The following is a 23,284-nucleotide window of genomic DNA, read 5'->3' as shown; positions in this document are numbered from 1 at the left end:
TAAGGTCCGAACTTGATTCCTTTGCAAAGGTGATTCTCCAAGTACCTACACAAGCAAACAAAGGAAGGAAATAAAAGGGAAAAAGAGCCAAATAAAAGGAAAACACGAGAACCATAAAGAAAAGAGGAGAAAGAGAAACTAAAGGAAAAAGGACCAAAAATAAGAGAAGAAAGCATGAAAAAGGGAAAGAAATAACCCTAAAAGACTACCCTATGAGTGCCATAAATGACACTCATCAGGAACTAGCTACCACTACCTCTCGGCCCGGAGCCATCATTGTTATCCCCATCATAGGAAAACCCGGATGGGGGACCATAATGCCCCCTAAAGTTATCTTGTTGCCAAGGGGCAAGGGGAGTGAATTTCTCGGGCAAGGCGAGCGGTAGTGGGTGATCGGGGTGTACATAGGGATAGTTAGGATCACCCCTATAGTCGCTCCCACCGGGAACACGGTAATCGTAGTTACCGTGCTCATCGGGGAATGAGCGAGTCTCGGTGTTGGACCCCAGGGGTCCTTGCCAATATGGGTACGTAGGTACTCCATCACCCCCAAAAGATGGTATAGGACCATATTGGGGTGGAAAGTAAGGGTAGTTAATCGGGGCAGTGATTTCTCCCCGGTTAACACCCACATCATACAAATGTTGTTGTTGGAGAAACATACCTTGTTGTATCTTCGAAATCCCTCTCATATGAGTATAGAGGGCCTCAAAATCTTGATCATACATGACCTCCAACCGGATTTGCATGCCCTTCATTTGAGCACTAAGGGCATCTAAGTCGGAGCTAGCATATTGGTGATGTTGCTCTTGATGTTGTTGTTGTTGTTGTTGTTGTTGTTGTTGTTGTTGTTGTTGTTGTTGTTGTTGTTGTTGTTGTTGCGGCTCTTCTTCTTCTTCTTATTCTTCTTCACCCATCTCCTCCTCATAATCATAGTAGGGCGGGCGGTGACTCAAGGGGATATGCCAAATGTTTGCTACATTCTCTCGGTGGAGAGAAGTCAATGAGGGGTTAGGGAGATAGCACCAATGCTCATTGTCCCTTAGCCAATCAAATACCTCGTCGTCATCATTATTTGCTAAGAAATGGATTTGCTTCAATTGCTTAACGTTGAGGTAGAGAGAATCAACATCCCCCACCGAAGTGCAAGATGGCAAATAGTGCCCTAGCTCAAGGTTGGTCACTAGCCTAGTGACCATGCTCCCACAAGGGATCTCGCCGGAATCCCTATCTTGCAACCCTTAGCAATAACCGGAAAAAGTGTACCCCAAGTTTAGGCGACCCCGGTTTTCCGCACAAGTAGCCACCCATAAAATCCAAAGTTCTAATTGGCTCATCTTTCCCAATTCTTGCTTTGGGAACACCGAATATCCCAAAAGCCTATGGAGAACCCGGAGACATGGCTGGTATACCTTACTAATCTTGGCATACCGGGTCACAAAGTCACCACATCCGGAAATATCGTCCCACCATGAATTCTGATCATATTCATCGTTGAAGAAGAGCTCGGGATCCAAAATATCAGAATTTGGATCGAAGTCTAGAGCCGCATTAAACTCTTCCAAAGATTGATCAAATTGAATGTTGAAGAGTTGAAATCGGACACGGTAGATACAACCCTCAACTAACACAAGATCAACCGTGGCCAAGAACTCCAAAGTTGGTTAAACATATGTATGGAAGCTCCGGCTCACAAAAGATCCCATGGGAAGGTTGTTGAGCAATTCCCTCAAATCCTCTTCAATTCCCAATTTAATCATGTCCGCTTGAAAGTAGTGGCGGGAAGGCTTGAGGCAACAGTTTGCTTTGAGCTTGGAGTATCTAGCCTTTTGGATTAGGTCGGTAATTCTAAGTTTGGGGATAGGGGTAGGTTGACGTTGTTGTGGGGTAGAGGGAGAATGAGCGGGTTCTTCATTGGTTTTTCATTTCTTGAAGAGGCTATTGATGTGTTTAGACATGATGAATTTTCAAAGGTAGCAACTCAATACACACAATCACCACAAGAAACTCCAACCAACAATCTTAAATTCCTCAAACAAACTCCTTTACCAAAACCGACAAGCAGCAATTCACTACCAAAGTTGAGCAATCCCAAATGCTCACAATTACCACCAATTCAAGCCACCAAATGCATTCAAACCATATACCAAGCACAAAGAAATTAAGAACCAAGGCTCAACATTATCAACGTAGCACCACTACAAAAAAATCCGACCACAACAATTCTCAACAATAACGGTTAATCAAGCTACACAAACAACAAACAACACAATGTAAACAATAATCAACCATCATACATCAAAAATAACCAACCAAAATCCAATTTCAAACATCAAAATCACCAAAATACATACTACTACTATTCATACCCATGAACTAACTAAAACATGCAATTTTATGGTATAATAAAGCAATTAAGAGTAAGAGTAGATGACTATACCATACAAGAAGTAAGTTAGAGCAATCTTTAGCCACCAATTTCCACCCACACGAAAATACCCAAATGAGCTTCAACAATGGAGGAGAGAGACTGGTGGTTGTTATGGGTGAAATGTAGTATGAATTTGTTAAAAATGGAATAATTGTAAGAGGATTTGATGAATTGTAATGGAAATTTGGAAGAATTTGAGTGAAGATTGATGAATGTGAGTAGGGATATGGTGCGTGCGGATGAGGGTGAAGGGGTTTGTGTGCGTGAGAAATGAGGGTGAAGGGGAAATGAAGGAAAAGAAAGAAGAAAGAAGAAAGAAAAAGGCACAGCTGGGGAGCATGCGCGGCCGCGCGACCTGACAGTGTGCCCGCGCCAACTGCTGCTCCTCTTGCCTTTCTCTTTGGTGCGTTCATGCGTGGGTACATCGATAACTATCATTCCGGAATTTTTTACCCCATCATAACGATCAGTTTCTAAATGTGAAAAATGTGGGTTCAACACCCCAAATAATGGTAGCACCATGATGAACTCATCAAGTTCCAATTTCTTCAAACTTAAGCACAAATTTCCTAACTTACCTTTCTAACAATTCGTACCCCTTTTACCTCAAAATTTCAATAAAATTGAATATAAACACATCAAAAACCGCGAAACACCATTCCATTGATCGTTCCCACTTGATGTAATCCAACTCCAAGAATTCAACCTATAAATCCAAAATATAAACAAGTGAAAAAAAAGAAACTAAAAAAAATAAAATGAAGAAAAATTGAAATCAAAAGAAAAGGTTATAAATCTCTGGGTTGCCTCCCGTGAAGCGCTTACTTAAGGTCCTAAGCTCGACCCTTCCTCCAAATCACGGAGGGTCAACGAACACCACCTTGTCCAAGGTAGTGGATAGAACAACTTCTCCTTCATTTTTAAGCAACCTGTCATTGTTGCTTGACAAGACTTCACTTGCTTGCACATAAAAAAAACAATATTTTCATCTTTTCATTTCTCATCTTCAATCTCATTCTCTTCTTCCTCGAAGCTCTTGCTTTCTTCTTGCTTTTGTTTCTTTTTTTAGACGGTTTCACACCTCCTCTTCCTCGAAGCTCAAACCAATGAGGAATGTCAATCTCCTCTTCGTTCATAGCCTTTGGAAGCTCCTTCTTATCTTCACTAACTTTCATGCAATCAAAACTCACAAGCACATCATCAAAAATATCATGAACTTTGTTAGATGAAGAATCAATCACATACACATTATCAAAAGAACGAAGGGAATCATCACTCCTGATTCCTTTCACAAGGGATAAGGACTCATGCATAGGTTTTAGCTCAAAACTCTCTTTCTTGTTACCAATTCTCAAGGTAATACGACCTCCCTTAACATCAATCAAAGCTCCCAAAGCAGCTAGAAACGGTCTCCCTAAGATAATAGGAATGTGGTCATCTTCTTCTATTTCAAGCACAATGAAATCAACGAGAATTGTAAAACCACCTATCTTAAGGGGAACATCCTCAACTCTTCCCTTTGGAAACTTGATGGACCTATCGGCCAATTGCAAAGTCATGTTGGTAGGAAGAAGTTCTCCTAGATTTAGCTTCATGAAGACCGAGAAGGGAATTATGCTCACACTAGCACCCAAGTCACATAAATCATTCTCAAACATCTTACTCTTAATTTTGCAAGGAATGGAGAAATTACCCGGATCTTTCATCTTCTTGGGGAGGTCATTGTGAATATAATCAAAGCACTACAACACTCACCAAGCTCCACTGAATCTATCTCATTACAATCTCTCTTGCCACTCAAGATATCCTTAAGGAACTTGGAATATTTAGGCATTTGGGTCATGGCTTTGGTAAGAGGGATAGAAAGATGGACCTCCTTCAACATTTCAAGAAATCTCCCAAATTGTTTTTCTAGTTTGTTCCTCATAAACTTTTTGGGATATGGAAGGTCGGGTTTTCTCACTTCCTCTTGCTTTCTCTCATCACTCTTCTTTTTCTCATGACTCTCTTCTTTGCTCACATCTCTTGACACATCTTCCTCTTTTTGCTCACTTGAAACACTCTTCTTCTTGTCCTCCTCACAATCCCTAGAAACTCTCTCTTCAAGAACTCTTCCACTCCTTGTGGTGATGGAATAAACGAGTTTCTTAGGATCAACTCCTTGAGAAGGCAATGAAGAAGGACTAGCACAATCTTTCAAAGTGTTTGCTAGTTGGGTGATTTGTATCTCAAGCATTTTGTTATGTGTCATGATCTCATTAAATTTCTTATCGCTCACCGCCATATAGGTGTTCAAGATTTTTGTTTAATTTTCAATTATCTCCTCCAAATTGGACTTGGACGATTGAGAATAGGAATTTTCACCAACACCTTTAGATTTTGGACCAAATCCGGGTGGGGTCCCCTTTGATTGTTTTGAAAATTCCCCCTATTTTGATTGTTCCAATTGCCTTAATTTTAATTGTTGCCAAAATTTTGGTTTTGGCCACCAAAGCCTTGAGATTGACTTTGATTTCCATAACCTTGGCCTTGGTTTTGATTCCCATAACCTTGGTTATTATAGTTGCATCGGAAATTTTGGTTTCCTTGGTTCCTATAATTACCATTGTTATAGTTATCAAATCCACCTTGTTGGTGAGAATTTATATTTCAAAAGTTTCTTGGTCCATCAAACCTTTGACCATTGTTATTATTTGGGACAAAATTCACATGTTCACATTCATTACTCTCACCATCATCAAGATTTTCAAACCCATTTGAACAATTAGAATCATCATGGTCATAAGACCCACAATTATCACAAAACAAACATCCATTGGGCATATTGTTGGAAGTAGAAAGAGGAGTAGAGTTAGAAGATGTACCTCTCCCTTTAATTTGGGAGGGATGACCTTGTGCATTAGAAGTTTCACTCTCAAGCTTAGCCTTGATTGTTGTCATCTCCTTCCCCAAACTTGCAATTTGAGAGGATAGATTGTTGATGTCATTAAGGTGATCAACCGAGTAGACCGTTGATCCATTCTTGCTCGAAGACTCTCTTTATCCTTCTTGCCAATCCATGTAATGGCGCACCACATCTTCTATAATGTCCACAACCTCTTCTTCGGTTTTGTTCATGATTGGGCCTCCGGCTCCCGCATCAAGACATGATTTGCCTTGAGGACTCAACCCTCCATAGAAAATTTGAATGATTTGATATGTTGGGATGCCATGATGGGGACATTCTCTTTGATACTCTTTATACCTTTCCCAAGCTTCATACAAGCTCTCACTAGGCTTTTGCTTAAAACTTTGGATCAAAGCGCTTGCCTCCGCCGTTTTCTTTTGGGGGTAGAATCTAGACAAGAATTCCTTGGTAACTTCATCCCATGTTCTAAGAGAATTTGGCTTGACCTCCTTGTCTAACCATTCTAAGGCTTGACCTATGAGAGAGAAGGGGAACAACTTGAGCCGGATAAACTCTTGAGAAACACCATTCACTTTAATAGTGTTACAATGCTTCTCAAACTCTTTGAGATGTTTTAGAGGACTCTCAATCTTAGCCCCACTAAATTGTCTCCTTTCAATCAAAGTGATCATGGTCGGTCTTATTTCAAAGTCATTTGCCGGTGTTGTTGGCAATGCAATCCCACTTTCAAACCTATATGCACCGGGAGTTCCCAACTCCTTCAAAGCAACTCTTGGATTATCTCCCATGCTTACTTGATCCTCCTCTTCTCTTTCTTGGTGAATTTCTTCTCTTGGAGAGCATGGACTCAAAGAACTATTAGCAACCCTTATCCTTGTTATTGTTCTCTCGATTTCCGGATCAAATGGCACTAAATTCCTTCCTCTTATCCTACGCATACAAAGACTCAAAGCAAATATCAATAGCACGACTACAAATATAGCCTAAAGAGAAAAATCTTTTTATATTTTTTTGAAATTAAGGTGAAATTGACTTAACAACAATAGCAATCACCTACGCCATTCCCTAGCAATGGCGCCATTTTTTATCTATGGTGAGACTAGGTCGTTGAAAACTAATCTACCCTTGGTCAAAACAAAATTTATAATCTCTCAACACACCTCTCCACAAAGCATAGAGTAAGTCGAGGGTCGAACCACTAGGAATGGGAAATGAATGCTAAAGTCAAAGCTAAGCTATTTCGAAGCGATAAAGTGAGGTGTGTGTATTCAAAACAATCAAACAAACGAAATGAAATCAAATTTAACAAGCACTAGGGTTAGGATCCGCACATACTCGGAATGGACATAGCTAATTGGGATTGAAGATGACTAAGTCAAGTGTTGCGAGGGAAAATCAACTAAGAAATCAAGAGAGTAAGGTAGGCTAGTCTCCTAGAGGTCAAGCTAGCGCCAACTGCGAGAGACTCTAACTAGGAACCTTGCAAACCTACTCAATCGACAAAAGCAAGCCACAAATCAATTTTTGTATCAATGCAAGCTTACAATGCATTCTAGTGTAACAAATCAAAGTTAGGTACTCCTCAATTAATCACACACATGCACTTTTTCAATCAACCAATTTAATCACAACATCAACTCCATCAATTTCCCCCAATTAGCATCAATCTATCACTCATACATGCTTCACCATTCCCCTAGCAAGAGAACTACTCACAATCCGTTGAAATTAAGATCAAAACTAAGCTAATCAACAATTTCATCATCATCATCATATCAATAGAACTAATTCAAACACAAATTCAATTCAAACTTGAACAATCAACAAAGCAATTGAAATGATAAGCTAAAAACTGCATTAAAGTAAAAGAAATTCTTACAAACTTGCTTCAATTCAATGGAGGAAATGCTAGAATTAACAATCTTCAATCATCAATCAACAATCAAGAACTTCTCTCTCTACAATCTAGAGTTTCTCTCTCTAAAATTCTAATTCTAATTTCTGAATTAATTCTCTAAAATCTTCTCTAATCCCTTCTCTCTAAAAATAGAAAGAAAATCTATATATTGTAAAACTAACTAAGAGAAGTTAGTTAGATCGTCCCCAAATAAACCCATACAGGCGCGACCAACCATAAGGGAGAGCGCGGTCGCGCAAATCTGGGTACGGAACAGGGACCCAGACAGGCGCGCCCGCGCCAGAGGGAGGCGCGCCCGCGCCAGAGGGAGGCGCGCCCGCGCCAGAGGGGGGCGCACGGCCACGCCATTGTCGCGCGCGCCCGCGCCTGGGAGCAGGGCAGCCTTCTTCCCTGTCATTCCGATGCTCTTCGTGCGTTCCACTTAATGCTCTTGATAAACACGGGACCTTGCAGTTTCTAAACTCCATTTTTGCAGGTTCAAGACTAGAAATCATGCCCCCACGGCTTGAATGAACAGCTTAAGGACTTTAGGAACTTGCACTTCTCCATGCTTGAGCTTCAAATAGAGAACACTAGAGATCCTAATCAATGCCGAACTTGGGAGAGGCCTCAGGAAACTTGGATAATGACCTTAACCTGAAAAATGAAGGAAAATAAGCAAATAAAAGAGAAAATAACAAAATAAACCAAGAAATGCATAAAGAAGAAATCCAACTAAGAAAATGCAAACTAAAAAAAAATAAAGAGTAAAATCAAGGAAAAGCTAAGTAAAAGAGCTATAAAATAACATGAAATTCACCCTAAAAAGAACCAAATGAGTGCCATAAATGACACTCATCAACAGCATCTGTCGCCTGGCGACAGAAGAAAAGCTCGGCACTAGAATCTTCCAGCAGGCGCTGGTGCGGCGACACAATACATGGCCCCGTATTAGATTATGTGGACTTCTTACAGCAATTTCGGGTTCCTTGGTACACTACTTAGCCCTTATAATAAAATTGACATGATAAGTAGTCGGCTCGATTACAATCGCAGTAAGTGATTGACCTGACGACGATCGTCTCACTTAGCTTAAGCGCCTAAGCATTGGCTCATTACAAGAACCAACGCATCGGTTCAAAAGCAAGCACTTATATGACAATATTTCCAAAAGTGGATTGTCGCGTATTCTTCTTATATGACAATTTTTCCAAGATTGGATTTTCATCCCCAACTGACAATATTTCCAAATATGGATTGTCGCGCATCTTCTTCAACGATAATTTTTCCAAGATTGGATTGTCATCTCTGGCAAAGTTTCCAAGCGTGGATTGTCGTACTCCTTCTCTATTTGGCAATTTTTTCCAAGATTGGATTGTCATACACACAGTTCCCTATGACAAAATTTCTCAAAGGATTGTCCTAGGTCTCTACTCATTATAAAATTTGGCAAAAGTTCCTCAACTCGGATTGTCAATTGTGGCAATATTTTCCTAAAAGGATTGTCGCATAGCATTGGCAAATTTCCAAGGTGGATTGCTTTCAAGAGTTATATTCCAAGATGTGGATTGTCGATCGTAGCAAAGTTCTTATGACATATTGTTACGAAGCATTGGCAACTTTTCCCAAAATTAGATTTTGACAAATTTTTCGAGATACGGATTGTCGCTTCATCGTAGCAACATTTCCAAGGATGGATTGTTACGTGGCATTAACAACTTTTCCTAAATCGGATTGTCATACATCATACAAGAGTTGTGTTGGCAACTATTCCCAAAGAAAAGAGGATTGTCATCACCAAAAGCATCAACAGCAAAATTCAAGTAGCATTAAAGATCAACAAGCAGTGGTCTTTTGAAGACTATCACAGCGGAAATTGGAGGCAGTTACAGGCGTAGCAGTCTTCAGGCGGTATTCTCTAGCTTACGGAAGATCGTCAAAACAGCGGGATGGCATTCCCTAGCTTGTGGAAGGTTGTCAACAACAGAAAATGCAACACAAATCGATCACCCTCAGAGACGTGTGCTCAACGGTGCAAGATACGCGTTTCTTAACTCTCTTATCTGTTTTAACTAACGCTAGTTTGCAGGTATTGATGTTACAAGAATGATTTAGGATCGCAGAACGTTCTGAATCATTCTCTGTCCCTATCGATACTTTGACTTTTGTTTTCAAAACTTGCGTTTCTCCAAACCCAGTCAAAGAGGGGGCTTCTGTAGACACCCATTTGTGTCTTCCCAAAACCAAACCCAGTAATGAGTATCTTTCACTTTGAATCATAATCGAATGAAGTGAAAGTGTGGAAAGTCTAGTGTTGAAGTTAGTTTTTATTTCTTTTCTTTCTCTCTATTTTTGAAAACCTATTTTAAGAAAACAGCCAATCCAGTTTGGTTTGGTCCATAACAAGGGTCCAATAATAGTGTAGTGGGTCGGGTTTGAAAAGAGCTTTCCAACGATATATTATAAGCTTAATTCCGATGAACAATGAGGAAGTTATGGCCAAATTACTAAACTGGGCCCGGTTTGATATTTATATACGGCCCAATGATCTAGAGGAGGGCCTGTTATTGATTTATCATTCCTAATGCAATTAGGATTGATCATAGTCTTCTAGAATCTTCTAGAAGGTTCTTTTGAATCTTAATTTGATTAGCATTGATAAATTGACTTTTAAGAGTTTTAATTAGAATAAAAGAAGTGTTTTTAAGGAAATTACAGTTTTACCCTCTCGTACGCTTAAGTTTTATGAAAACAAGAAAACACGTGGAAAACTGGTTTGCAGCACCATACGACACGTCTGTCGCCTGGCGACACGCGCGTGTTTGGCGACTACGTCGTGTTTTATTCTTTTCGAAACTCTGATTCGTTTTTTATCATATACGGCTTATTTTCTCTATATACAGCCTCCTAAAACCTCTGTTTTCAATCATCAATTCTCATCAATTCTTCTCATCTCTCTTATCACCGACTCTCATCAAGAAATTCTTGATTACTTTCTCTTTTTCTTTTCTAAACTAGCTTCTCTCAAACAAAATTCCGCATTCACAAGATCTAGACACACCTAGCCAAGTTCGAAGTTGCCTTCGCCCTGGACGTGAAAGGTTTGATAATTATGAGGGTTTGGTCCCAAATCTCTATTTTAATTATTTAATTTAATCGTTTGTTTTATAATTTCCTTGAAGTTACTAACGTGTGTATGTTTTTATTAGAAAGAGATATGAGGCATCCAAGTAAGTGCTTTAATTGTTTAATTGATATTATGATATAGAGATCATGTTTAGGTTGTTATTTTGATTCCTATTATCATGTTAGGATGTTTTTCTTAATTTGATGTTTAGGGTGACAACAATAAGTTCCTTATATCAATTATGATTTCTATGATGCTTCCTATTTTCTTTCCTAATAGCATGTTAGTATCATGTTAGGACTATATATTTGATCTTTAATGTTTAGTGACATGCTAGGGTTTGTTATTAGTCTTGTTAGTATCATGCCTAGGATCTTGCTCTTACTATTATGCTTTAGCATGTTTATTTTAATTATGATTATAATGATTATGATTATTTTTTATACTCGTTATGGTTATTATTATTATAATTGTTATAATTTGTTAATATCATGTTGCTCGATGCTTATTATTGTTATTGCTTTATCACACCTTTTATGCATGTTTAAAGGGAATTTGTACTTGTAATCACGCTTAATAAGATAATTAATAATCTTGTTTAGGGTTAATTTGATTATAATTCAAGTGATCGCCAATAATAGATTTATTTGTACATTAATATTCAACCAACATAGATTAAGCAGGTTTAGGGTAAACCTATTGATTGCATGTTAGTCAGAAAGCGCACATGATCTGAATATGAGAAGAATAAAGTAGAGGCCTATTCCAGACCTATTGGAGTTAACGATCTTTTGGATCGTTAGGGGGTTTAACCTTCACCTTGTGAACGGTTTACAAGTTCCTAAAACTTGTTGGCGACTCTTTTGCTCTAGCTTCCTTCACTTTGGACGCCACCATGCTTAAGTGTATGATCAAAGTGGGGTTCAAGTTTGGGGTAATTCTTGAAATGTTTCCTACATATTATTAAAGTGTATTTTTTCTATTTTTAATCATGTATCCAAATGAGTACGAGTATTTATCAAAATTCAATTAAGATTCTATCTAACAAATATGAATGTTTCACGATATTGAGTCGTAGAATTAAAGAAAAAAATAAATTTAAGAAGTATATAGAAATGAACTTTATATAAAAAAATTTAATGATAATCTATTATATGTAAATAACCATACATATTTATATCATAAATGAACATTTATCAAAATAAAAAGGAATATCTATCAAAATAAGAATGAACATTTTATCAAAAACACAATTTGTAATAATCCTATTAAAAATAATAGAAAACTACAACAATTGTACATTGTTTTCAACTTTCTTGTCCAACAATCCTACTTAGAACGCAACATAATTTCATTTAAAAAACTATAAAATTCCATACTCTAACATAACTTAACCATGATAAGATTACTTCTTACCAATATTTTAATATCTAGAAAAAAAATACATACCAAATATTAATAGTATAATTCATCCAACATTTTAAGATTTCTTTCTATGCTTAGACAATCAATTTAGGGAAAAAAATTTAAGGTAATGAAATCGACATTTAACGATTATATGAACCGTTAAATTGGAAAAAAAAAAAAAGGAAAATTCTACATGGTGGCCTCCTACTTTTAAGTTTTCCACGTGGGAGACGATGTTTTTTTCGAATCTCTGAAGTGTCATCTAAATTTTTTTAATTTACAATTAGTGGCCTAATTGTCATTAAATAGGCTAACCATCTCCTAAATGGCTACTTTTTTTTAACTAAAGTAGATAAAATGACTAACCTACCCCTAATTTAATGCATCCCCTCCCCTTTTTCATTAATGCCAACCACACTGCACTGTTCCTCGACATTCATCCATCAAAAATCCCAAAACCTTTCTTCTTCATTCAACAAACATCAAATCACAACTGAAACTTAGTGTGTTTTAATTAGGGTGAAACAAACACAACTGATTGAAGTATTTTTTTCGAAATTATTGAGCAATTGGTAGCGATTAAGGGTTTGGTGAAGATCGAAATTTGGCAAATTTGGGGGAGCGAAATTTAGGGTTTTTGGTGGGATTTGAAGCAGAATTCGGACAATCGTGGACATCCTAGGAGTTGATAAGTGCTATACAGACCTTAAGCAAGGTATGTCTTTAAATATTACGGTTTTTTTTATGTTTTTAAGACTTGCATAAGTTAGGTGCTCTGTTTTTTGTTGTGTGTGTATATGTTGATTAAAGATGATAACTTTATGCTTGTATGTGGGTGTTTGATGTTTAAACCTATGCGTCTGGTTGTTATGTTGTAGAATGGATCAAGTTATGCTTAAGTTTGCTCATATGGGTAATGTAATTGATGTTTTTGTTGAAGATGTGGACAAAGTAATGTGGATTGATTTGATCATTGAGTGCGAGGAAGAGTTTATGAAAAACAACTATGACTTCCCTAAATTCCCTAAGTTTCACTACTGTTATAAATGAAAGATGTTAACATTACTTCTGATAGTGATCTAATGAGTATGCTAGATATATTGAAGGATAGGGCAGAGGTTACTATTTGGATTGGGTTTGGGGATAAGCCTAGTGACTGTGTTATTGCTTCTAGAAAGCTTGCTGAAACACTGAACAAAACAACCCTGCTAACCCACCTAAATACTTGAATATTTTAGAAAAGGAACAGTCTTATATAAATGAGGGGTTAAATGATCTTGAACAAGGTTGGATTGTAGGAAATCTTGAAAGTGATGATTACAACAATGATATTAGGATAGAATTTGAGTTAGATTACAATGCACCAACTGAAGAGGAAGATGAATGTGAAGATCAGATTCAACCAAAGGGGAAAAGAAAGATTGCACCTAAATCTAAGAAAAGTAAGAAACTACCTGTCAAGAGAAAGCTACAAGTAGGCACTAGTTCAGAAACCATAACCCCACAAGAAACTTTCTCAAATGCCCCTATTGTTCCTCAAACAGAAAATACTGTCATTCCAACACCCTTTCCTAATGCCTTACACAAAATTCCAAAGACTACAGCTTCTAGGAAGAAGGTTTCTTAGAACAATAATACTGTGGTTGAGGCAATGGTGGTGACTGAGTTTGAGTTCAATGAAGCAGTTAGGAATAGGCAGGAGAGGGAAGATCAGGTGGTAGATGACAGTGCAGGGGTGGAAGATCAGGTGGTAGATGACAGTACAATGGTGGGCAATGACAGTAATAGGCTGTAAATTGATGCAGATGCTGAGCTTCAAGTTGAAATGCCAGTTGGGCCTGAGGATAAAGATGACAGGGATGGTGATGGTGAAGATGATGAAGAAATTGGGGACATTCATGACTCATATGACCCATGCATATCAGAGGACTGGAAAAGGGAACTAGGTACATATGAGACATATTTGAGTAGGATGTATAAAAATGAAGAATTTGTGTTTGATGTTGAGTTTGGCAGTATAGTGTTGAAGCCTTGGATGATATTTACTGATAAAGACCACTTCATGTTTGTCTTCAGAGATTACTGTATACAGTGTGGCTTTGCAGTGGTGGTTGATAGGAGCAGTCCAAGGAGGTTTACTGCTTCATGTCTTGATTTGCATTGTAGTTGGAGACTCCATTCAAGCAGGCTACCAGATGGAGTGACTTGGGCAATAAAGAGCATAACTGACTCTGAGCATACATGTAGAGGATTAGATGAAAGAAATCCTCTGGTGACTGTGAAATGGGCTGTAGAAAAGCTAATGGAAGACATAAGGGCTAATAATGACATCTCTGGAAAGACACTAAATGAGCTCTTATTTAGCAGATATGGTGTGGTAATGGCAACAAGTACTCTTTATAAGATGAGAGGGGTGGCTTTGAGGCAGATAAATGGTGGGCATGATACTTCTTTTGGGCATTTGCCAAAATACTGTGAAATGGTTAAAGCAACCAACCCAGGATCTGAGGCACATTGTGTTTGGAAGAAACTGAATCCACCTGATCCAGCCCTCACCTTTTCAACAATATTCATTTCATTCAAGGCTGCCATAGATGGTGTAATTGCAGGATGTAGGAGTTTGGTGGGAGTTGATGGAGCCCACTTGAAAGGCCATTTTGGTGGGGTTCTTCTGTCTGCTGTGGCATTAGAAGGAAACAATGAATTGTTTCCCTTTGCTTGGGCTGTAGTTCCCAAGGAAAATGATGACACATGGAAGTTTTTCTTTTGGCACTTGAAAAAGATCTTGTCAGAGTCTGGGAGGGGTAATGACTGGTGTATCATTTCAGTCAGACAAAAAGTAAGCTTCATCTGGTATTTGATCCAACAAGCTGTTAATTTAATGCAACTAATAGCTAATCTTATTATTGTGTATTTGTATACAGGGAATAGATCCAGTACTGATTGAGATATGGCCTGAGGTGGACAGAAGGTATTGCTGCAAACACTTAGTAGCAAATTGGAAAGGAGCATTTCCTGGCCCTTTGATGCATTCACTCTTCTGGTTAGCATGCAGTGCCACATCACCTTTCACATTTAAAAAGGCCATGGATAGGATTAAGGCAGTAAATCCTAAGGCTTGTGAATGGTTGGCTGATTTAGGGAACCAGTCAAGGTGGACAAGGCACAAATTTGATCCCAAGATATGCAATGAAGAAAACAAGACCAACTTTGTAGAGATTTTCAATTCAACATTGGGTGTGGATAGATGCAGGCCTATTTTAACGCTATTAGAAGGTATAACTTTTGATTTGTAACTTTTGGTTTCAATTCAAGATTGTCTATAATGTTGCTAACATAGCATACCATGCTTGAATAGGTATAAGAAGAATGTGTATGGTGAGGCTATCAACTAGAAGACAAAAATGCAACAGTTGGAATGAAGATGAACCTTGCCCAAAAATAGTAAAGAGAATAAGGGTGTTGACCTTTGAATCAAGAACTTGCAAAGCTTATCAATCAAGGGAGGGTGAATATGAAGTGAGGGATGGGAAGTTTATGCTTCCTGTATCACTTAACAAAAAAACTTGTATTTGTGGTTTATGGAAAATTTCAGGTTTGCCTTGCAAACATGCAGTTAGAGCAATATTGGCTGCTGGATTGAACCCTTACAACTTCTGCAGCACATGGTTCTCAGTCCAAACATATAAGCAAGCTTATGCCAACTCTATTCACTCTGTACCTGATTTTGAGCACTGGCCAGAGATTGACATGTCCACAATTCTACAACCACAAATGATAAAAGCCATTGGTAGGCCATCTAGACAGAGGAAAAGGGCAGCTGATGAACCAGACAAAGGGAAAAGGTCTACAACAGTGCAATGTTCTAAGTGTCAGTCCTATGGTCACAACAAGCAGACCTGTAAGGGTGGACTCAGTGCAGCTGAGCAAAGTGCAAACGTTGGCACGAAGATTGCAAAGGATAGGGATAAAACTGCATCAAGGAAAGCTACTAAACAAAGTGCAGAACAGAGCACTTCCACATCACAGCCAGTTGGAAAGACAAGATTCACAAGAAGCTCACTTAAGTTTGATTCTCAACCTGAGCCCTCCATTAATAATACTCAGTATTCTCAGAAAGCTTATGAGGGTCCCAGCAGCCAACCTGTTACTAGGTCAAAGACAAATGCAAAAGGAAAGAACAAAGTCTAAGCTGTCCTGTGACATGTAGCTTACTGAACTAAGTCTAAGCTTAAGTATTGTGATTTCTTTTTTGGAGCCTAAGATACATATATGATCTGTATTTTGACTAAATCCTTTAATGTCCTGTATTTTGACATTGCAACATGCTTTTGATATCATATTTTATGCAAAATATCATTTCATATTAGTTGCTATCATTTCATATGAGATTATTGCAACAGGCTTTTGATATCATATTTAAGTCATATTCTACTTTTCAATCTGTTTTGTAACATATTCCATAAAATTGTTGGCTAAATTAACATGACCAAAGAAAATACCATGAATAAACATCCATTAAATGTAATAGACAATAAAGCTTCCAATCCCAATTAGTGGTGTTTTTGGCTCTTTCGAGCCACTTTTATTACTAATTTGTGTTTTCTAGTGTTTTCGTAGTTTTAGTTATATTTTACAGGAAATTGCACTTTTGGAGCATTTTCCCGGGTTTTATGGATCAACTACGGAAGCTAGAAGGACACGGCCACTTTTGAAGCCTAGGATCGGTGAGAGTCGATGATTAAGGGCTCGGTATGAGATACCGAGGCTATTGGATCGTTTAATCAAGACCCGATGAGGAAACTTAGATTGGGTCGAGGAATTGAGCCCAATCGAAATCCGAGCCTCGAAGAAGAAGATCGGGCCCGATCGGGCAAGCATACGCCCGATCGGGCGGCTGCGCGCATAAGGATCCTCAAGGGGGAGCCGCGCCCGATCGGGTGAGCATAAGCTCGATCGGGCACGGCACACCAGCAGCGGGCAAAGAAAAAAAGGCGGGCCCGATCGGGCGCGTGTTTTTCTCAGACCTGATTAGTTTAGTTTTAATTTTTGTTTTGGGGGATGCTTAAGTACGAATTATGTACGTAATTTTGGGTTTACCTTCTTTTTTAGACTTTCTCTCTCTACTTAGGATAGTTTCTCTCTCTTAAATTTTCTCTCAACTTTTGTTCTTAATTACTTCCATTAATCCAGATTTCTTTTGGTAACAATTTCTTCTCTTTTAATTTCAGCTATTTTACTTACTTCTTTAATTATGCTTTGCTTTATTATTTGATTAGTTTAGTTATGATGATGCTTGAGTAGTTTTATTTCTAGGGTTTATGGGGATCTAATAAATGATATGAAGGGGTAATTTTTTAATTGTTAATTATCAATGCTTGGTTAATTTCCTATTGATTGATTTAATGCTATGCAATTAGGTTTGGCCAGATTTAATTGTATGAGTTTAGCAATATTAATTCGAGATTCGACAAATGAGAATTGATGTTTAGGCTTAGTTTCAATAGGCGGACTAATTTATAAATGGTTAAGTCGAGATTCGACAGATGAGATTTAATACCGGTAAATTAACTCTGTGATTATAATACGTAGCGAAGGCCCTTTATAATCTGATTAACCAATGCTTGATGATTGCTTATTATGATTTGCCCTGGAATATTGTTTATTAGTAAACCTATGCCCTAGGTCTTTTAATATTTGATTTTCCCCTACTTTATTTCTTTCTACCTTATTCTCCGTAGTATAGAATTATTCACAATAATATTGGTTACTTAGATAATTTAGATTATAATAATTAATTAGGAATAGAAAGACTTATTTCCCTGTGGAGTTCGACCCTACTTCCCTATCTACTTTAGTTAGAGGACCTAGGTAATTATTTTTTATTAGGGGATACGACTTTACCCTGTCACTTCCAATCCCAATTTTTATTTATACTCAGAAGAATTACATAACTTCATTCATAAAACCCATACAATTTCATGTAAACAAGAACATAAACCTACTTGCTACCCATATTATCCCTTTCCCTTCATTACCCCCAGTACATCATTTCATGTAAACAAGAACACAATTGCAGCAATATTTGAATTTGGTGCAGCATCATAATAACTCACAATTGCATCAGATGCACCCCTCTTCCTTGAAGACAGTCCTCGATAATTCATCCTTACCCAAATGCAATTGCAGAGCTTTTTTTTCGCAATTGAAATTGCAGATGAAACCCTAGAAAACGAATTGGAAAAGGGGAGTTGATGTTAGGCGGGAAACTAATAATAAAAAGGGGAGGGGATTAATTAAATCAGGGTTAGGTTAGTAATTTTGTGTAATTTAGTTACTAACTGAGCCATTTAGGAGATGGTTAGCCCATTTAATGACAATTAGGCCACTAATTGTAAATTAAAAAAATTTAGATGTCACTTTAGAGATTCGAAAAAAACATCGTCTCCCACGTGGAAAACTTAAAAGTAGGAGGCCACCATGTAGAATTTCCCAAAAAAAAAGAGAGAGAGAAATTAGTACATCATCAATGAATTTGCGTCGAGGATGAAGTTCCGGTTAGTGGTGATGTGAATAGATTATGATGAAACTCCTAAAAGGAAAAAAAATGAAGGTTTTTTGAGAGAGATTGTGGAACGGGTGAAGGTTTTTGGAGGAGAAAATGTAGTTTTTTGGAGAGAGAAAATGGAGGATGAATGCTTTTTGAAGAGAAACAATTGAGGATAAAATTTTTAGAGAGAGAAAATGGAGGATGAAGGTTTTTAGAGAGAGGAAATGGAGGATGAAGAAGAGAAGCTGTAAGATGAAGATGGTGTATAATCTAATTTCTTTTTCTTTTTTTTTTTCTTTTATACATAAATTTCTTTATTTGTTAGATGGTGGATGAGGTGTAGTTATAGTAACCTACACTTGGGTTTAGGCATATATAATTAAGACGAATTTGGTTTGCTAATTTTCCTTCTTGTATTGTTAATCCTTTGTCTTCGGACCTCCCTATGAATGAAAGTTAGATGACCAATTGGGTTGTTTTCTTCAAAAAAAAAAAAAAGTTTGTTGTTCCAAAGAATACTACAAGAAGGGGGGGTTGAATTGTAGTATGAGAATTTAGCCTAACTTTTTGCGGAATTAAAATTAAGTTAGCTAAAGGAACTGAAAGATAAACTAAAGGAACTAAAGAATGCAAGAGAGATTTTACGTGGAAAACTCCTTGGCCCTAACAAGGAGAAAAACCACGACCACTTGGGATTTTGGGAAAAGAATATTCACTATAATAGGGCAAATGATCCTATTACAAGCTAAAGACTCAAACTCAAGTTCCTCAACGAACTTGAGACCCTGAGGAACAAGTCACCCAACTTGTTACTCTTCTCTTCTCTTTCTCTCTTCTCACTTCTCTGTTCTCTCTTCTCTTTCTCTTCTCTTTCTCTTCTCTTTCTCTTCTCTTTCTCTTCTCTCTCTCTCTTCTCTTTCTCATACACAAATTTTCACTCGAACTTCCCCATTCCCCAATTACAACTCGAAAGAAAAACAAACTCTAGTATAAGGACATTAAGAAAACTCTAATGAACTTGTGTGGAATTTGACTCTTAACTCGTTTAAAGCTTGAAAACTTATGTGAGCAAGGGTAAGTTTTTCCATCTGAAATCAACAGCTATTTATAGACCAAAATTCATTTAAGAAAAACTTCTTTGTGCAGCAAATCCACAACGCCACTACTCCAACCCACTAAGAAGATCATGTTCCTAAAATTAAGGAAACATGAACTCCTTAATGTGCACGACCATGACTTGAAGAAAATCATGGAGGAGTAGGCCGCAAGTTTTTAGAAAACGTGGGAGATTTTATTTGCAAAAGATATTTTTAGAAAATCAGAAATAAAATCTTTTTGGTTAAGAAAAAGATAATCGTTAAAAGACTTAACCACTTATCTAAAAACTAGCATGCACAATTTTATCTCTTTAGACCAATTCCACACAGATTTTTCGAGTGCCATTTAATATCTTATACTTACATAAATCCTAAAATATAAAAATATATTTAGTCTTCATGTTCTCTGATAAAGCTTCTACTCCGAGGCTTCTGTTCCTTGGGAGGAACTTCTCTTCTCTGATGAGGCTTCTTCTCTGAAGTTTCTGTTCCCTGAGGGAACCTTCTCTTCTCCAGTCTTCATTTCTGAAGCGCCAGTTCCTGTGAGGGAACTCTTCTATATGGCTAGCTCTGCTTCTGGCCTTCTTGTTCCTCATGGTATTTTTACAAGACACTTAATTCTCCTGGTCTTTATAACTGAGTACACACTTAAACAATCAAGCACTTATTAATTTGTAAGTAAGTGAGGTTGTGTCATCATCAAAATCATTAAGTCCAACAATATTCCCCCTTTTTGATGATGACAAACAAACCAAAATTACTTACAAGGAAACAGAGATAATCCATTTTATTCCTAAAGAAAGGAAATGCAAAAACAAAATACAATGCAGAATGGAAACTAATGTTTAAGGAAATAAACAATGCATAAATGAATAACTTAAGGAAAAACTGAAAAAACTTGTATATACATTATACCTGCTTGTAGAGATTAGGCAGCTTGTGAAGATTTCGAACAGAGACCATAGAATGATTAAGTTTCCTTGATAGTTTGCATCCTTTTCCCCCTTTTGGCATTATCAAAAACTATCACACACACGTATAGTATACCATAACACAGCACCAACTAGTGGTTTAGTGTTAAGACAAGAAGCATGCATAGAGAGAAAATATTCACAAAGCATATAGGCAAAAGAAACATAGACATTCATCATCCAAAACCGATTAAAAACATCGGCCAAATGTACCAAATTCGCAAGTTTGCCAAAGAAATTAAAAGGTGCCCACAATATTACAGACCAAATCAAAAATTGTTCCCAAAAGCAAATAAACATAAGTTTCATCAACATAAAGAGGCTGCAAGGAAAGACAGGTTAAGATGCAATGCTCTGGTCATCATCAACAGCAAGATCCTCCAGCTTCTTGCTGATTTGAGACACTATGTCCTTCACAATGGACTGTCTCCCTTGTTCAGAGCTTGAGACCAGCTTCTTGACATCAGTGCTCAGAATGAGCATGCTCTTCTTCAGTTCAGCCATGTTTTTCTTTGAATCCTCTTGTTCCTTCAACACCTTCAGGAGCATATCCTTCATCTCCTTGACCTCCTCGCTGGGAGCCTTTGATGGGGAACTGAAAGCTGCAAAACCTGTTCCTGCAGATGCATACTTGCCCAGACTAGGAGAGCTTGAGACTTTCTGCAATTCCTCTTGCACCCCAGTCATATCAATGCAAATGGGTGCAGAGGGCTCCTTTTTCTTCATCAGCCTTAAACTCTTCCTTTTCTTCCTTCCCCCTGTCTCAGTCACTTCCTTAACCACCTTTTCCTCTTCCTCCTCCTGAATATCCTGCACTACTCCCTCTATGATCCCAGTAGCTCTCTCCTCTTCCCCCTCAGCTAGTCCACCTACTTCCTTATGCCTTTTCTCCTTTTCCTCCAGCACAACTTCAAAACATCCATCCACAACCTTCATCTTATGATTTTCAAGGAAAATAGATTGCATGTATTCGGTGTTTTTGAGGGGCAGAGGTTCTTTATCAGTAAAGGAGATGCCAAAGCTTTCGAAAACATAGGTAAGTAGGTTACCATATCCCACCTTCCATCCATTTGGAACACAGTGAGAAAGGTGTTGGATCATGATGGAGGGAAAGTTAATTTGGATCTTTTTGGCTAGGCAATAGATGAGAACAGAGTCAAGCTTGTTGGCACTGTCTCTCTTTTGGGTTCGAGGAATAATGTCATTGAAAACAAATTTTAGCAGAATTTTGTCAAGAGGGGTTAGGTCATTGTGATTTATGTAGGTTTCCTCCGGGTCTCCACCTAGAAACTCTAATATCTCATCAATATTTGCATCAGGAAGAGGGTTCCTTATCACATTACTCTTAAAATAAAAGTCATATCCAGTATTAGGAACATCAAACAACTCAGCCAAGTACATCGCATCAAACTCAATTTCTTTTTCATACACACAGCAACGAATAACACCTTTAGAATATTTGAAACTTTTGCAAAAATCCCTCATAGCATCAACATACATACTCCGATTAAAGCATTCACTCAACAAATTCACCCAATTTTGAGCTTCAATCAAATCAAGCAGTTCATACAATTTAACAGACTTACACCAAGGAAGATTAATAGCCAAACCTGTCACAAAGTGATCACTAATCTTCTCTTGCCGTTTCATGGCTGCAGGCTTGTCTCGGTAATTGACCCCTAGTTCCGGAGCGCTTTCTTCTTCTTCTTGCATGTCATCGGACTTCCTTTTTCGAGAAGATTGGGATTCGGTGGTTGAATCCACTTTTGGAGGCTCTTGGTTATCAATGGGGTTAATTTCCGGTGGGATTTCCATGGTAATTTTTGGAATTGGGTTAGTGTTAAGGTCGGCTTCAATTTGGGTTTTTGGAGAGGTAGACATTGGAGAGTAGTTTTGATCGGAGTGATGAGAGAGAAGGTAATTTTTGTGTGGTGTAAATTTGTGTGAGGCTGACATCTTTTATGGTGGAGGTAAATTGGTGAAGTGAGGTGTCGTTTGGGAGGTGAGGTGAATTTAGTTGATTTGACATTCATATTTATTGCTTAGGGAAACGCAAACCGTGTTTCAAGAGAGTAGTGTAAGTGGGCTACTTTTTTAACAAAAGATAATGATGAATTTAGATGCATTCATCCGATTTTTGTGTTTAGATAAAAAGAATTTGGAATTTTAAAAATAGATAAACACAACAATTTTATCTTTTGAATATTGTTAGTAAAGAACACTTGCAAATACAACTTGATACACGGAACAAATCAACAAGGCTCATGCAACCAATTTTGGACTTTTCATATTCTATGTCTTTCAAATTTACATGCCCTTAGTAAATATTACTCCTACTTACAACCTGTCTTAACTATATAATTAAACATATAACAATTGTGCACAGTGTACAACAGATTAAGCATGTCAGTTTGAGTTTCATACCTGAGGGAACTTAATGCATTTTTCTCAGTATAAATTAATCATCCCAAGTTCCATTCTCATCTTCTCATGCCTTTCTCTAGTTAAGGTTTTGTTAATATATCTGCAATTTGATTGTCAATTTGGCAGAAATCTAATTTAATCAAACCCTTTTCAACATTATCCTTAAGGAAATGATGCCTTATATGAATATGCTTAACTCTTGAATGATGGACTGGATCTTTAGATATGCAAATTGCACTAGTGTTATCACAGTAGATAGTAATGCAATTAAATTTAATACCAAAGTCACGTAACTGTTGTTTTATCCAGAGGACTTGAGAGCAACAAGCAGCTGCTGCTACATACTCAGCCTCTGCAGTAGATAATGCAACAGTATTTTGTTTCTTGGAACCCCAAGAAACTAGACAAAAGCCAAGGAACTGAACCATACCTGAGGTGCTTTTCCTATTGACTAGGTCACCTGCATAGTCAG

At 37.7% G+C, this 23,284-nt stretch overlaps 1 protein-coding gene and 1 non-coding gene across 2 annotated transcripts; both read left to right on the top strand.

Moving 5' to 3' along the window:
- The first annotated feature begins 5,636 nt into the window (after nt 1-5,636).
- Nucleotides 5,637-5,742, top strand: LOC145556915 (small nucleolar RNA R71). Its single transcript, XR_014092009.1, has one exon. It is a non-coding gene; the product is annotated as a small nucleolar RNA R71 (small nucleolar RNA).
- Nucleotides 5,743-13,421: 7,679 nt separating this feature from the next.
- LOC145643072 (uncharacterized) lies at nt 13,422-15,961 on the top strand. The gene is made up of 4 exons (XM_081694235.1): nt 13,422-13,530; nt 13,576-14,609; nt 14,695-15,046; nt 15,129-15,961. The coding sequence occupies exons 1-4, from the start codon at nt 13,422-13,424 to the stop codon at nt 15,959-15,961; spliced, it is 2,328 nt and encodes a 775-aa protein (XP_081550361.1).
- The last annotated feature ends 7,323 nt before the right edge of the window (nt 15,962-23,284 follow it).

This window comes from Chenopodium album, chromosome 8, assembly GCF_948465745.1.
Source record: "Chenopodium album chromosome 8, dcCheAlbu1.1, whole genome shotgun sequence".
NCBI lineage: Eukaryota > Viridiplantae > Streptophyta > Magnoliopsida > Caryophyllales > Amaranthaceae > Chenopodium > Chenopodium album.
Note: the sequence above shows the minus strand (reverse complement) of the source record. Positions and strands in the feature narration are given on the sequence as shown.